Here is a 17,378-nt window from a genome sequence, read left to right as displayed (position 1 = left end):
AATTTGAGCATAACGAAGAGCTGGAAGACCAATAAACACTAATTAGGTCAATTGGCAACATGATTGGGTAAAAAGAGCTTCTCAGAGTGGCAGTGTCTCTCAGAAGCCAAGACGGGTAGAGAGGATCACCAATTCCCACAATGTTGCAGAAAGATAGTGGAGCAATGTCAGAAAGGGGTTACCCAGCGAAAATTGCAAAGACTTTGCATCTATCATCATCAACTGTGCATAACATCATCTGAAGATTCAGAGAATCTGGAACAATCTCTGTGCGTAAGGGTCAAGGCCGTAAAACCATACTGGATGCCCGTGATCTCTGGGCCCTTAAACGACACTGCACCACAAACAGGAATGCTACTGTAAAGGAAATCACAGAATGGGCTCAGGAATACTTCCAGAAACCATTGTCAGTGAACACAATCCACCGTGCCATCTGCCGTTGCCAGCTGAAACTCTACAGTGCAAAGAAGAAGCCATTTCTAAGCAAGATCCACAAGCTCAGGCGTTGTCACTGGGCCAGGGATCATTTAAAATGGAGTGTGGCAAAATGGAAAACTGTTCTGTGGTCAGACGAGTCACGATTCAAACTTCTTTTGGAAATCTGGGGCGCCATGTCATCCGGACCAAAGAGGACAAGGACAACCCAAGTTGTTATCAGCGCTCAGTTCAGAAGCCTGCATCTCTGATGGTATGGGGTTGCATGAGTGCGTGTGGCATGGGCAGCTTGCATGTCTGGAAAGGCACCATCAATGCAGAAAAATATATTCAGGTTCTAGAACAACATATGCTCCCATCCAGGCGTCATCTCTTTCAGGGAAGACCCTGCATTTTCAACAAGATAATGCCAGACCACATTCTGCATCAATCACAACATCATGGCTGCGTAGGAGAAGGATCCGGGTACTGAAATGGCCAGTCTGCAGTCCAGATCTTTCACCTATAGAGAACATTTGGCGCATCGTAAAGAGGAAGGTGAGACAAAGAAGGCCCAAGACGATTGAACAGTTAGAGGCCTGTATTAGACAAGAATGGGAGAGCATTCCTATTTCTAAACTTGAGAAACTGGTCTCCTCGGTCCCGAGACGTCTGTTGAGTGTTGTAAGAAGAAGGGGAGATGCCACACAGTGGTGAAAATGGCCTTGTCCCAACTTTTTTGGGATTTGTTGACACCATGAAATTCTGAATCAACATATTTTTCCCTTAAAATGCTACATTTTCTCAGTTTAAACTTTTGTTCCGTGATTTATGTTCTATTCTGAATAAAATATTAGAAGTTGGCACCTCTACATCATTGCATTCAGTGTTTATTCACGATTTGTATAGTGTCCCAACTTTTTTGGAATCCGGTTTGTAAATGAAACAAAACTTCTGACGTAAAGCATCTTAAAGACGGTAAAAGTGAGCCCTGCACCGCCATGCCTTTCATTATTCTTAGCATGCACATTGTACATTTAGTTTTACACCTATCCTCTTAGCTTATTATAACTAGTATGATGATAAATCCTTAGTTTATATAGCGCCATTCCCAGTATGCACCAGCACAGAGACGTGTCCGCCATCTGTCCCTGTGTTCTCACGCATTTATCCCCGCACTCCGGCAGTGTTGATGCGTTACCGGTTAGTGTGACCGGCAACTTTAAAGTGAAGATCAAAATAAACAAACCAACGACCCCCCCGACCCGCCGAGTAAGCGCGCCCACACTGCGCATGCTCGTCGGCCGCTGCGCTCTCGCGTGCGCAGAGTGTTTGGAAGTTCGGAGGTCCATCCGTTGTAAAAACAATGGACACGGACGCTTCGTCGGAGAGCCTCTTCGGCTGCCCCATGTGTGACGAGTTGTTTGTCGAGCCGGTGTCCATACCGTGCGGACATACGTTCTGCGAGAACTGTCTGAGTACGTTTTGGGAGTGGAGCTATAAAGCGGAGGGCTACACTTGCCCTTTTTGCGGAGATCTCTTCAACCCCAAGCCGCACACCTACAGGAATGTCGTCGCCGCGGAAGCCGTGGAACTTTTGAAAAATACGCGGCTGCGCTGCGAGGAGGAGGAGAGGCTCACAGCAGCCGAGGACGTGGCGTGTGATGTGTGTCCAGGGGCGAGATACAAAGCCGTCCAGTCGTGTGTAACCTGCCTGGCCTCTTACTGCGGGACGCACATCCGGCCGCACTTGGAGTCCGAGGCTCTGCGGACACACAAGCTGACGGAGCCGATCCAGAACCTTCAGTGGCGGGTCTGCGAGCAGCATCGGAAACCGCTAGAGCTGTTCTGCCGGACCGACAGCAAGTACATCTGCGCCTTGTGTGTCGTGAGCGGACACCAGGGCCACACGCTGAAAATAGCCGTGGAAGACAGGGTGAGTCTTGAAACGCCCGCTATCGCTCGTTTACTTTGTTGGTTACGCTTCGCGGTGCCCGCTGGATGATGGGCGTCTATTTACAAAGTTGTCACGCTGCTTTTTTTGCCAAGCTTTCTTGCGCCATCTATTGGTGTAAAGTGGAATCACCGGCACGTTACAGTTTCATTTCAAACGTTCAGGTGTTCTTTATGAAGAGCTGATTTAATCTGCGCATTTATATGAGAGCCTTGGTGACCGGAACCACTGATGTGATTGAATGTATGCCAGGAACCAACCATCTGATCGGAGGGCACACTTCTGTTAACGCCATGCCTTTAGGATATGCAAAGAAAGCCACAGGGAGAACTTGCAGACTCCACACAAGCAGGGCCCAGGCTGAACTGTGACAGAGAGAACCTTTGATGCTGACCTCCTCATACCTTACTACAAGCTGTATGTTGTGATGGTTTAGGCTCTCGCAGCCATGCCTGGGTCGGCTTAATGGTTTTACCGATGCCTCCAATGGTTTTATTCTTTTAATTGCCCTCATTTGACTTTCATTGGGACAGCTCTTGTCCTCATGTTGAATAATGGTAACTACAACCGAGGCATGTTATAACAACAACAACAACAACATTTATTTATATAGCACATTTTCATACAAACAGTAGCTCAAAGTGCTTTACATATTAAAGAATAGAAAAATGAAAGACATAATTATAAAAAATAAATCAACATTAACATCGAATAAGAGTAAGGTTCAATGGCCAGGGGACAGAAAAACAAAAACTCCAGACGGCTGGAGAAAAATAAAATCTGTAGGGATTCCAGACCATGAGACCGCCCAGTCCCTCTGGGCATTCTACCTAACATAAATGAAACAGTCCTCTTTGGATTTAGGGTTCTCACGGAAGGGCTTGATGATGATGATGGTCACGTAGACTTCTTCCTTTTAATCCGTCCATCATTGTTGGAGCATCATGAAGCTTTGAGTAGGTGGAGGTGGCAGGCCACCACCACAAAGAAACCGGAAAAAGAAACAGAAAAGAGAGTAGGGGTCAGTACCGATTTTAGAGCCACCATGAATAGTTGTTATGATGAATTGAACATACAGAGTATCAGGATTAAGTTAAATTACGATTAAAATGAAGTTATAAAAGGCCATGTTAAAGTAATGTGTTTTCAGCAGTGTTTTAAAGTGCTCTACTGTATCAGCCTGGCGAATTCCTATTGGCAGGCTATTCCAGATTTTAGGTGCATAACAGCAGAAGGCCGCCTCACCACTTCTTTTAAGTTTTGTTCTTGGAATTCTAAGGAGACACTCATTTGAGGATCTGAGGTTACGATTTGGAATATAAGGTGTCAGACATTCCATATATAAGATGGGGCGAGATTATTTAAGGCTTTATAAACCATAAGCAGAATTTTAAAGTCAATTCTGAATGACACAGGTAACCAGTGTAGTGACATCAAAACTGGAGAAATGTGTTCTGATTTTCTTTTCCTAGTTAGGATTCTAGCAGCTGCATTCTGCACTAGTTGCAAACGATTTATATCTTTTTGGGTAGTCCTGAGAGGAGTGCGTTACAGTAATCTAGTCGACTGAAAACAAACGCGTGAACTAATTTCTCAGCATCTTTCAGTGATAAAGAGGTCTAACTTTACTTATGTTTCTTAAGTGAAAAATGCTGTCCTAATGATCTGATTAATATGTGATTTAAAATTCAGATTACAGTCAACAATCACCCCTAAGCTTTTTACCTCCGTCTTGACTTTTAATCCTAATGTATCCAGTTTATTTCTAATAGCCTCATTGTATCCATTATTGCTGATCACTAAAATTTCAGTTTTCTTTATTTAACTTGAGAAAATTACTATTCATCCATTCTGAGATACTAGTCAGACATTGTGTTAGTGAATCAATAGAATCGGGTCATCAGGTGCTATTGATAAGTACAGCTGTGTGTCATCAGCATAGCTGTGGTAGCTCACGTTGTGCCCTGAGATAATCTGACCTAACGGAAGCATGTAGATTGAGAATAACAGCGGACCCAGGATAGAGCCTTGTGGAACACCATATTGGATATCATGTGTCTTGAGTTGTAATTCCCACAACTAACAAAATATTTTCTCCCTGTCAGGTAGGATTCAAACCAATTTAAGACACTGCCAGAGAGGCCCACCCATTGACTAAGGCGATTTCTAAGAATGTTGTGATCAATGGTGTCAAATGCAGCACTCAGATCTAAGAGGATGAGAACAGATAAATGGCCTCTGTCTGCATTTACCCGCAAGTCATTTACTACTTTAACGAGTGCAGTTTCTGTGCTGTGATTTGTTCTAAAACCTGACTGAAATTTATCAAGAATAGCATGTTTATTTAGGTGGTCATTTAACTGCATAATGACTGCCTTCTCTAGAACTTTACTTAAGAAGGGCAAGTTAGAGATGGGTCTAAAATTTTCAAGAGCTGAGGGGTCAAGATTATGTTTCTTAAGTAGGGGTTTAACTACAGCAGTCTTAAGACAGTCTGGGAAGACCCCAGTATCTAGTGACGAATTTACTATGTCAAGAACATTATCAATTAGCACGCCTGATACTTCTTTGAAAAACCTTGTTGGTATCGGGTCAAGGACGAGGTGGAGGGTTTTAATTGAGATATTATTTTTGTAAATCAGGTAAATCTATCCTAGTGAAAGAGTTTAATTTGTTTATAACAGGATGTTGGGGTTTAGGGGATCCTTAGTGTTGGGGAGATATACTATGTTATTTCTAATATCATTAATTTTTGATTGAAGAATACAGCGACAGCCTCACAGGTTTCACTGGAAGCACTTAGGAGGCATTCCTTTGAGCTACCTGGGTTTAGTAGGCGATCAATTGTTGAAAATAAGACTCTAGGATTACTAGCATTGTTATTTATAATATTAGAGAAATAGCAGCGTCTCTCAAGACGGACAGTGTTATTGTATTCTGTTATTTTGACTTTTAATATTTCGTGGTGGATAGTAAGTTTACTCTTCCTCCATTGACGCTCAGCTCTACGGCATGTTCTCTTTAAATCAGACACTCTTTGGGTCTTCCATGGTATACAATGCTAGAAGATTTTTTCACTGTCTTTTCAGGTGCAACTATGTCAACAGCAGCTCTCACTTTAGAATTAAATCTTTCCACCTTACTATTTACATTGTCCTCGCTATTATAGCTGGCACTATAAACGGACTGATTGCTTAAAATGTTTGTAAGTTTTAAAGCTGCTGCGAATCAAAGAAGCGTTTTTAACAATATGCTTCTCATGAGTGTTTTTATCATTATTTCTATATTAAAAAGTAGAAGAAAATGGTCTGATAGACCAATATCAATGATCTGTTTTATATCAACTTTCAGTCCTTTAGTAATCACTAAGTCTAATGTATGACCTGCTTTATGTGTAGGCTGATTTATGAGTTGTCTCAAATCAAAAGAATCCAGGAGGTTCATAAATTCTTTTACTTTTAGATCACACTGATTATCTATATGAAAATTAAAGTCGCCAACTATTAGGAGTGTGTCATAATTAGTAATTAAAATTGACATTAAGTCAGAGAATTCCTCAAAAACGACGTTATATTTAGGAGGTCTATACACGGATAGTATTAGAACTTGAGAATCTCCATGAATAACAACGGCGAGATACTCAAAGGACTTGAACTTACCAAAACTGACATCTTTACATTTTAATCGCTCGAGTAAATGTTAGCCAATCCGCCCCCTTTTCCCTGGCGGTTTGAATGAGTAAAACTGTAATCCGGAGGCAGATTCGATTAAAACTGACGCGCATCTGAATTCAGCCATGTTTCATTTAGTGCAATAAGATCTATTTTTTATCACTAATAAGATCGTTGATAAAAACGTTTTGTTAGTTAAAGCTCTGACATTTAATAGTGCCATATTTAATGTTTCGAGGTGCAGAGATGAGTACTATGTGCGTTATTGTTATTTGGAATAGGAACTAAATTATTATTATTAGCGCTCTGTGTATATTTTTGTTTAATCTGTGATCTGTTTTATAGTTTTAATACATTGTTCCTCTAAAATAGTGATTTTAATTAGATTATTGGAGTTTATGCCGTATTTCCTAGGTTTTCTACGTGCATTGAGATTGCCCGGAATGATCACAGACCCCTGTTTATGGTGCCCTGATATGTTGTCATTACTGCACGGTGTGACCGAAATGTATGAAAATCCCCTTAAACGGAAGTCTTCAGTGTGCCCTTTAATCACGATGACGAATTGTGTGATTTGTAATTTTAAATTGTGGAGTAGAGGGGAAAGTCAAAGAAAAATGAGTCTTTATCCCAAACATTATGGAGGGCACTGTAAACCTTTGTCTGATGCTGTGAGGATGTGAATGTTGTATGTAGTTTTTAAATATTTCCAGGTAGCATTGAACTTGGCTATGATGTACCAGAACAAGTTAAGCCAGTAATAATAACAACAACATTTATTTATATAGCATGTTTTCATACAAAAATGTAGCTCAAAGTGCTTTACGTAATGAAGAAAAATAAAAGACAAAATAAGAAATTAAAATAAGACAACATTAGTTAACTTAGAAAAAGAGTAAGGTCCGAAAAAACAAAAAAAGAACTCCAGACGGCTGGAGAAAAAAAAATAAAATCTGCAGGGGTACCAGGCCACAAGACCGCCCAGTCCCCTCTGGGCATTCTACATAATGTCTATAATAGTAATAATAATAATAATTAATTACATTTATATAGCACTTTTCTCAGTACTCAAAGCACTATCCACACAGGGAGGACCCGGAAAGCGAATCCACAATCTTTCACAGTCTCCTTACTGCAAAGCAGCCAGTGCCATGTTACCTGCCAGAAGGAGTGTCACACTTCATGACAGTAGTTGCTGATCTTGTCACCCGAGTACGTCAGATTATTAGTACAGCGGGACTGAGCTTTCGCTAGGCTTGGGTACACCATAATAATAATAATAATTCTTTACATTTATATAGTGCTTTTTCACCTCAGCCACCACTAATGTGCAACATCAGCCTGCGTGTGTTCTTTCTTGTGCGTATTTAGCAGCCATCGCTGCGTTGGGAATTTCAAAAGTTCTTTTTCAAGAATATTCTGGATTTTTTTATTATAAATTTCGAACTGCGGTGGGTCAAAACGGCAGATGCCAAAACCCACAAATAAGGCAGGTCGACTGTATTTTTAGGAAATTTTTAATTTAGTATTTTATACAGTCAGTGAGCAATGAAAAGACCATTTCCCCTCAGGGCTTAATAAAGTAAGTCCAATCTTAAAACGTCTAAATTTCATTTTGGTAATACAGTACAATACAATTTTATTTTCTTATAGCCCAAAATCACACAAGAAGTGCCACAATGGGCTTTAACAGGTCCTGCCATTTGACAGCCAAGCCCAAATCAGCCTTGACTCTTTTTAAGAAGGGGGAAAAAACTCCCAAAAAAAACCCTAGTAGGGAAAAAAAATTGAAGAAACCTTGAGAGAGGCAGTTCAAAGAGAGACCCTGTCAAGGTAGGTTGGGAGTGCAGTGGGTGTCAAAAAGAAGGGGTTCAATACAATACAATACAATACAATACAATAGACAACAAAACACAAGTAACCCTGAATACAATATAATAGTGCAATAGAAATATGACAAGCACAGAGCAGAATTCAACAGCTGATGATATCACATAATAGGATTTGGATTTGAAATAAAAATCGACCTGTGGTCTGCAGTTTAATCATAAACATACCAAAGGTTAACCCTTTAATGTAGAACGTAAAGCTTCTCTGCATCCTGTTGTACAGGAGCTTAATGCCCAAGTAAAGCAAAAATAAGAATCTTTATTGGAATTGGCCAATCCAACGACATGACGTCAGTGATCAGAGCATCATTAAAGGCGGTTTGCACATTTAGTGTTAAGTTCAAACTGTTTAAAGCCACAAGAATTAGCTAAGGGGGACCAATATTTTTGTACACGCCACTTTTATTTGTTTAATTTTTACTTTCTCGTGTACAAAGTATAGGGAAAGTATTGTAAATTCAAATCCAAAAATTCAATTTCAAGATTTTGATGACTCAACATAAATTAAACATTGATTTTAAGTTTATGACGTTCTACTTTAGTGAAAAAGTAAACTTTCGATTTCAAGATTTTGATGACTCTTGATATAAATTAAACATTGATTTTAAGATTAAGTTTACAACATTCTACTTTAATGACAAACTATAAGATTAAAGTGGACATTTCAACCTTTTTTTCTCCCACTGTATCCCTATTTTTTTTTCTTTTTGCTGTACCCTGATACACTTCTATATGACACTCATACATTGGGCTACGACTCGCCTTTTCACAGCGATACCACTTGTTTTTACTTTCTCATTTACAAAGTACAGGGAAACTATTGTAATTGTCCAAAAATTAGACTTTGAGATTTTGATGAATCTCGACGTTTTAGACCTCCGTGAGTCTGAAAATACCATTTTTGGAATTATGTCTGTATGTGTATCTAAACACGATTTCATGAGTATGGTCAACCAAATTTTGCATACAGGTTGTAGCCGCAGGAGTGTAAGGCGAGATCAACTACAGGTAAAACGCATGCCGAAAGAAATCTCTCAGTCCAAAAGTTTGTTTTAAAATGTTTTGTGAAAATTCAAAGCAAACAATCCACACAAGAATAAAGAAAAAAGTTGTTACACACGTAGATTAAAAGAGAAACCAATGTATCTTCTCTTAGCTTTTCTGGTAAAACTTTAGTTATTTCTATACTTAAAGATTCTTAACTTCTTCTGTATGCTTTAAACATATGGCGCGGCACTTTCATTTAAGTGCTTTGTCTTGCATGTTACTTGACACACAAAACACGCACACAAGGTATGCAAGGCACGGTTTAAAACCATGTGCCCTCTACACCTTACACATGGCAAGGCTGATCACTAACTGAGAATAATGTTTTGTCAGATAAGCTAGAAATGGCTAGAATAAACCAATTCAGTTCAACTTATGGGGGTTATAGGAACCTCCCATAGCTTATGCACTAGTAACGAGGAAATGGCTCTTACACAAGTATTAGGTACAAAACGTAGATTTCTGTCAACTTTTGGGTTATTTCCGCTAACTGGAAGTGGTACCGGCAGCTGCAGAGTGCAGTTTATTCAACTTTACGTTTAGAATAATTGTTCAGTATATTATTAATTCATTCAGTTTGTTGTTGATGGTTCTTTAATGTACATCCATCCATCCATTTTCTAATCCGCTGAATCTGAACACAGGGTCTGCTGGAGCCAATCCCAGCCAACACAGGGTGCAAGGCAGGAACCAATCCCTGGCAGGGTGCACACACACACTCCAAGCACACACTAGGGACAATTTAGAATTGCCAGTCCACCTAATCTGAATGTCTTTGGACTGTGGAGAGGAAACCCACACAGACAAGGGGAGAACATGCAAACTCCAAGCAGAGAGGACGGGAAGTGAACCCGGGTCTCCTAACTGCTGAGGCAGCAGTACCCATATGCTTAATGTACATAATATAAAAATCTAATAATTGCCTTGCAGTTTACTCCTCAAATATCCATCTGAGTATACGAGAAAGTCAAAGGGAGACCACGCTTGAGTTTTTCAAATGAGATGTTCAACCATAAATTATAAGCAAAGTTTCTGTTCTGTTAAATGTGATATAAAGAGTTGTTGAAACTCGGTACTTTTGTCCATTTCATCTTAGATCAGAGAAAACTATGAAGTTTTTTTTTGTGTGAAAAATGACTAATATGTCAATGTACCCCCAATTAGAGGAACACAACACTGTCTCAGTCACACAAATAAATACATAAATCATCCATTATAAATACATACATACATACATAAATACGTTAATCATGAACAAACCCCATTATAATCATACAGTGGTTTCAGTAAGGTCCAGCAGTTGTGCTAATAAAGGACAGCAATTTGAAATTTAGTGACCTTCATGGTGCGTTTATTTATTCATTTTTTTTATTTTATTAAAGTGTATTTGGTCCTTCTTAACTTTGATGTCATTTTCTACCACAACATCGCAACAGTTCTCTTCTGACTACTCCTTTTAATATGATCATATATATCATTGTCCAATTTGGATTTATAACACCTAACTAGTTGTGTTGTCTTTATTTCCACACAGCCAGTTGCAAACACTCAAGCGGCGTCACAGAAGCGGAATCATTCTGGCAAGCAGAAGCAGGTGAGTCTTTGAAATGCCTACCCTGTGTGCCATTCTGCCAGGTAAGGCCTGCCCCGTGTAATTTATGCCACCGTAGATTTGCATTTCTCCTTGACATTGAAATGTGATCTGAAGTGTGGGCTTGGGATGAAAGTATTGGCCTGATTTGTCTCCTGAGAACCTTTTCAGTGCTATAGGATGAAGCCTTCACGTTCATGGAAGTCTGAAATGCTAAAACCTTTTTAAAGTTTTTTTTTGTTTGTGTTTTTTTTTTTTTTTAGACTTCATCTTCAAGACCAAAAAAACACCTAAAACAAAATGAACAGGTATGGCCTTCAGAATTTGGAAAGTGCATTCGATTACTTTTGAATAGAGAGATTCCTATGTCATAACTAATACAGTCGCAGCAAGAAAAAAGTTGACCCTCCTTCAGTTCTTTCATTTTATTAATCGGGGCACAATTGTGTTGCCAGTGCAGGCTTCTGTAAACAGGTGACATGAAAAACAGCAGATTTCATTATGTTGTTATTCTCCCATTCCCAGTATGCAATCATTCAGATATCACGTGAGGGGAAAAGAAAAGTCCACCCTGTAATTTAGTAACATGTAGGACCACCTTTAGCAGCCATAACTTGAAATAAATGTTTCCTGTAGGAGTCTCTCGCATCGTTTTGGAGGAATTTCAGCCCACTGCCGCCTTTACAGCAATAGTTGAGGCTCCTTGATGTCAGAGGGCACTGCTTTATTAAGACCCCACCACTGCCTTTCAGTGAGATTGAGATATTAGACTTTCACTTGGCCATTGCAACACCTTGATTTTTTTTTTTCTTTTTAGCCAATCAGATGTTGATTTGCTGGTGTGTTCTGTTGCGTAATCCAGTTTTGTCCCATCTTAACACTAGAATTACCAGAGCCTATGAAAAAACTCTTGATCCGTCCCACCTTAAATCGCTTCGCACCTCTCCGTCAGCGTCTTTTGTCCTGTAAATGTGTCGATAAGCAGCAAGCAGCCTGCTATCACATCCCCCACCCCGCACAGTTTTCTCAGCTCAAGTCTGTTTACTTGCGTGTCAGTTGCTTAGAGTTGTATAGAGTGAGAAGTCAAGCAAAATGACACCTTTTATAAATACTATATCGTTATTTGGAACACTTGCATTTCATGTGTGTTCCGTGTCTACAACGATCTATGTAAACACATAGTTAAAACAGAAATGTTTTTCATGTTTAAGTAATAATTGACAAATTTTAGACATGAAGTGTATAATGTGTGAAGCCTGAAGTCCAAATAGCAAATAAACAGTTTCACAAAAGGTATAAATATAACAGAATAAATGTGCGCTTTTATTCAAAAATATAACCAGAAAAAGAACCTGCGTTAGGGTGCGACATTGACATGCATTTACTACGACCTCTTTGGTGGTACAACAGTATCAGCTGTTGATTGGTAATCAAAACTTCACGGGTTCGATCCCGGACGAGTCAGTTTTGAGAAGTGAGCTGCTCTTACTATTTTAGAATAAAAACATACATTTGATTCAAGCCTGCAACAGCCTGTGTAATTTATGATACTTGTAAAGGTTAGTGTTTTTTTGTTTTTTTTTTAATTCAGATTTATTTTCTCAGCCGCAGTCACGATCCCACTTAAATCCCCCCCAAACACATTTGACATTGCTGTTTTCACATAAAGACGTGCTATAACAGTGGTAAACTCAGATCGTGACGACGCTTCTACATCGGAGCGAGAATGCACGCTGTACTTTGTATATGTACATGGGAAGCTCTGCACTCTACTTGTGACTTTACGCTGTAGCAAGTAAGTAAACAACTCAAGGTAAATAACATTCGATCTGGCTTTTATGTAAGTAACTTATAAATGTTAATGTTTTGAGCACATGCACCGTCCTTACATACATCGTCCTTTGTATGTAAGAGCTAGATAGCATGTTATTTACCTATTTACCTTTATTTACTTACTTCCTACAGCGTAAAGTCACAAGTAGAGTGCAGAGCTTCCCATGTACATATACAAAGTACAGCGATGGCAAAAGTGCATTCTTGCTGCGATGTAGAAGCGTCGTCACGATCTGAGTTTACCACTGTTATAGCACGTCTTTATGTGAAAACAGCAATGTCAAATGTGGGGATCGTGAACGCAGCTGAGAGAATAAAACTGAATAAAAAAAAAAAAATACAAAGCTAACCTTTACAAGTATCATAAATTACATGGGCTGTTGCAGACTGGAATCAAATGTATGTTTTTATTCTAAAATAATAACAATTGTAAGAGCAGCTCACTTCTCTAAACAGACTTGTCCGGGATCGAACCCGTGAAGTTTTGATTACCAGTCAACAGCTGATACCGTTGCGCCACCGAAGCTTTCGTAGCAAACACGTGTAAATGTCGCATCCTAATGCAGGTTCTTTTTCTGCAGTTATATTTTTAAATAAAAATGCACATTTATTCTGTTATACAGTAATCCCTCGCTATATCGTGCTTCGGCTTTCGCGGATTCACTCTATCGCGGATTTTAAATGTAAGCATATCTAAATATATATATCACGGATTTTCCGATGGTTCGCGGATTTCTGCGGACAATGGGTCTTTTAATTTATGGTACATGCTTCCTCAGTTTGTTTGCCCAGTTGATTTCATACAAGTGACGCTATTGGCGGATGGCTTAGAAGCTACCCAATCAGAGCATGTATTACATATTAACTAAAACTCCTCAATGCTATAAGATATGCTTCCCGCACGTTGCTTGATTGTTTGCTTGTCTCTGCCTCTCTATCACCCTCTCTGACATTCTCTGCGCCTGACAGAGGGGGTGTGAGCAGAGGGGCTGTTTGCACAGAGGCTGTTTGCCTAGTCGACACGGACGCTCCTCTAAGAAATGCCGCTTTATCGCGGTGCTTTGGCATACTTAAAAGCACATGTATTGATTTTTTGACTGTTTGCTTTTCTTTGCAAGTGCTCTCTCTCTCGGACATTCTCTGCTCCTGACAGCGCTCCTTTAAAGAGGAAGATATGTTTGCATTCTTTTAATTGTGAGAAAGAACTGTCATCTCTGTCTTGTCATGGAGCACAGTTTAAACTTTTGACTAAAGGGTGTTATTTCATGTCTAGAGGGCGCTAATAATGTTAACAGTGTGGGAGAGTTTATAAGGGCTTAAAATATATAAAAATAACTATACAAACATATGGTTTTTACTTCATGGATTTTCATTTATCGCGGGGGGTTCCGGAACGCAACCCCGCGATCGAGGAGGGATTACTGTATTTGTACCTTTTGCAGAAGTGTTTATTTGATATTTGGATTTCAGGCTTCACACATTATACACTTCATGTCTATATTTTTATTAATTATTTCTAAAATATCACAAACATTTCTGTTTTAACGATGCGTTTACATAGATTGTTGTAGACATGGAATACGCATGAAATGCATGTGTTCCAAATAACGATATAGTATTTATAACAGGTGTCATTTTGCTTGACTTCTCACTCTATACAATTCTAAGCAACTGACACGCAGGTAAACAGACTTGAACAGAGAAAACTGTGTGGCGGTGGGGAATGTGATAGGCTGTTTGCTGCTTATCGACACATTTGCAGGACAAAAGACGCTGATGGAGGTGCAAAGTGATTTAAGGTGGGACGGATCTACGAGTTTTTTCGTAGGCTCTGGTAATTCTAGTGTTAAGCAGTCCGCCCACCTCCGAGTGGTGGCACTGAGGCTATGGATCTGCACCCGCAATCAGAAGGTTAACGGTTTGAATCCCGTAAACATCAGAAGTGTCTCTACTCTGTTTGGCTCTTGAGCAAGGCCCTTAACTTGCAACTGCTTCATTCTGGATATGACGTTAATATGCATCCACCCCTGTAAGCAGGTCCTCCAACTTACAAGGAAAAACTTGGGGGTTGGTGACAGGATTGGCACACCAGCCACAGTTTAAAAAAAAAAAAAAATCTTGGGACAAGATGAGACTTTTTCAGAGAGATAATTTCACATCCTGCGAGATGAGACTTTGTGCCAAGAGATGAATTGAAGGCCTAATGGGTCCAAGTGAGGGCAGCAATAAAAGACAAACAGTAGCAGAAGAAAAGACAAAGTAGAACGTTGTAAAGAGGTTCAAAAACGTTACTCATGCAGAGCAGGTTAAATATTATGAAAGTACTAAAATTCGAAAGTCTCCAAAAAACTGATAGTAAAGATTGCATTAGCACAAACAAATGGAAATTATTACTCGGTGAAATAACGGAACAGCGAAAAGAGATCGACTATATGGACGTAGGTGATACGTCAGAAGTATGTAGATATTGTTCACCTTTAAACTTTTAAGCTGGAGACTTGTAGATCGTCTAATTCGTGTTGCCATCAGGGAAAAGAAGTAGTGTTTCTCCCCAATGAAGAGGCCTATCCATGAGAATTAAGATTTGTTGTTTGGTGAAAGTGAGAGAAAATTTCAAGCCCCGCAAGACAAGACTTTATGCACAGAGATTTGGAAAAGTCCTGTCCACATCTACAACATTTACAGCTACGCACACAGTTCAATCAATTCTCATCTTTGTGAATGCTATTGTCAGATGCAGTTCATGTAGAGAGAGAAACGATATTCACTCATGGGCTGTTATACGTTGCGTCATCACAATGTAATTCCAAACACGGAATCAAAATTCAATGCGATATTGACGAAAAGGTAAAAGCGAAAAGAGATCGAATATATGGACATAGGTGATATGACAGAAGTATGTAGATATTGTTTGGCTTTAAACTTTAATTCGGAGACTTGTAGATCGTCTAACTCGTGTTGCCGAAAGGTAAAAGTAGTGATTCTTCCCAATGAAGAGGCCTATTGGCGAGAATTAAATGATGTGTTGTTTTGGTGAAAGTGAAATCCACACATGCAAGCGGCAGAGACACAAAGTGGCTGGTGCACGTAGCGCAGGTCGGGCGGTTAGTGAGCGAAGCCCCCTAGTAAAATACAATTAAAACAAATAAATAAATAAAAACCTTGCACTGTTGTCACCAGTTGCATGGCTGCACTCGCGTCCCAATTCAGGTGGTTCATCCTCAAGCAGTTAGGCAGATGACCTCACATTAGTCTTCAAAATATTTTGGTATAAAGTGGAGTTCTTAGTTTTCTCGAGGACTGTACACTTCTCCGTTCCTGTGGCTGCAAAACAATCCCAAATCATTACCCCTCCACCACCATGCTTGACAGTGGGCGTGAGGTGTTTGTGGTGACACTCTCTGTGTCGTTTTTTTGCCAAACATGGCACTGTGCATGATAACCAAACATCTCCACCTTAGTCTAAAGGATATTGTTCCAGACTTTTTGGGTTTCCTCAGATGCAAATTTGCAAAATTTAATTTATGCTGCCATATTCATTTTGGAGAGAAGGGGCTTTTGCCTTGCCATCCTTCCTTGGAAGCCATACTTCATATTGTACTGTCATGAACACAAAAATTTAACATGCTTATCGAGGTCTGTGGGTCACATGATGCAGTGCTCCGGTTTTTCTTGATTTCTCCAAGCATTAGACAGTCTGACCGTGGGCTGAATTTGTTGGGCCGTCCTCTCCTGGGAAGATGGCCAACGCTCTTGAAAGTTCTTCAGTTGTAAACGATCCTTCTCATTGTATAGGCGCAGCTCTGGTGACGACATTTTTGTGTTTGCAGAAACTGAGACTTGCTACATTGGATATCTCGTAAATGAGGCACCACCAAAAGTAATCTTTGGGACTTTTTTTTTTTGTTTTATACAATTTCTTGTATTAGGAATTCATTTTTAGTTTTTGCAGAGTGCAGGGTCAGCTGCTGTATGGTGCCCTTGGAGCAATTGGCAGGTTAAGGGCCTTACTCCAGGGCCCAGCAGAGCAAGATCTCTTTTGGTAGTAACAGGGATTCGAACCGGCATCCTTCCAGATAATGGTGCAGATCCTTAGCCTCCGAGTCATTGCTCAAGCCAGAAACCAGGGGTGGATAAAACAACTTGTGATGCACCTTAAACACACACCACTGCATACAACATGCAACTGCAAACCGCTCACTGAATGGTTTTAAGGCACTTTTTTTTCATTTTCTTTTTGGGGTATTTTGTAGCTCCTTCAGTCTCAGATGAACGTGGAACCAACATCAAGAGTTAGACGGCCAGATGTGCATGGGCTAAATGGTCGTTCCTCCAGAGCCCACATTCACATGTTAGTAACACTGCACTGGTTCCACACCTGAACGATTATGCAGCTGCCATAGTTTATTGGGTCTGATTTAGCCTTTCCATGTCTCAGCAGGTCCTACAGATGTTAACTAAACTGACTTAATGGCTCCAGTGTGTCTTCTGTTAAATGTTCTTTGTGCTTTTTCCCTAAAGGATTTCACCTCTGAATCTGAAAGTTGGAGTACTACCCATGACTATTTTTCTTTTAGTTCTCCTGGAAGCTTAGAAGATTTAGACCTAGCAGGTTTGTAAAAAAAAAATCTATATATACACACCAGTAATGGCGCACTGCATGATAACGTGCAGTGAATACACTTGACTTGACCATTCCTCATTTTCATCCTCTTTCTCTGTATGTTTATCATTCGTTTGCTCAAAGGTTGATGTGCTTGCTATTTCCTGAGCAGGTCTTCTTTTCTCCACCCTAGCGCCCGCTTATTCTCTTCTTTCGCGTTAAAACTGATTAAGTCAGTGCTTGTGTTGCAATTACTTAGCACATTTTCTTCAATTTTTCACTTAAGCTGACACTTAAGTCTTCAATCTGCCTCAAGAATGATTTAAGATATGAAGAGGTAGGGGAAGTGACGGCTAAGGTGGTAGTGATGAGAACA

The 17,378-nt window shown here is 39.9% G+C and overlaps 1 protein-coding gene across 1 annotated transcript in view; it reads left to right on the top strand.

The window, feature by feature from the left end:
* Window positions 1-1,700: 1,700 nt before the first annotated feature.
* Window positions 1,701-17,378, top strand: part of LOC120536927 (tripartite motif-containing protein 5-like) — a 45,514-nt gene continuing 29,836 nt past the window's right edge. Inside the window, exons 1-4 of the mRNA XM_039765506.1 lie at window positions 1,701-2,350; window positions 10,510-10,569; window positions 10,830-10,874; window positions 16,921-17,011. Of these exons, the coding sequence (XP_039621440.1) occupies window positions 1,781-2,350; window positions 10,510-10,569; window positions 10,830-10,874; window positions 16,921-17,011 (766 nt within the window). The 5' untranslated portion in view covers window positions 1,701-1,780. The remainder of the gene's footprint in view (window positions 2,351-10,509; window positions 10,570-10,829; window positions 10,875-16,920; window positions 17,012-17,378) is intronic.

This window comes from Polypterus senegalus, chromosome 10, assembly GCF_016835505.1.
Source record: "Polypterus senegalus isolate Bchr_013 chromosome 10, ASM1683550v1, whole genome shotgun sequence".
Lineage (NCBI taxonomy): Eukaryota > Metazoa > Chordata > Cladistia > Polypteriformes > Polypteridae > Polypterus > Polypterus senegalus.
Note: the sequence above shows the minus strand (reverse complement) of the source record. Positions and strands in the feature narration are given on the sequence as shown.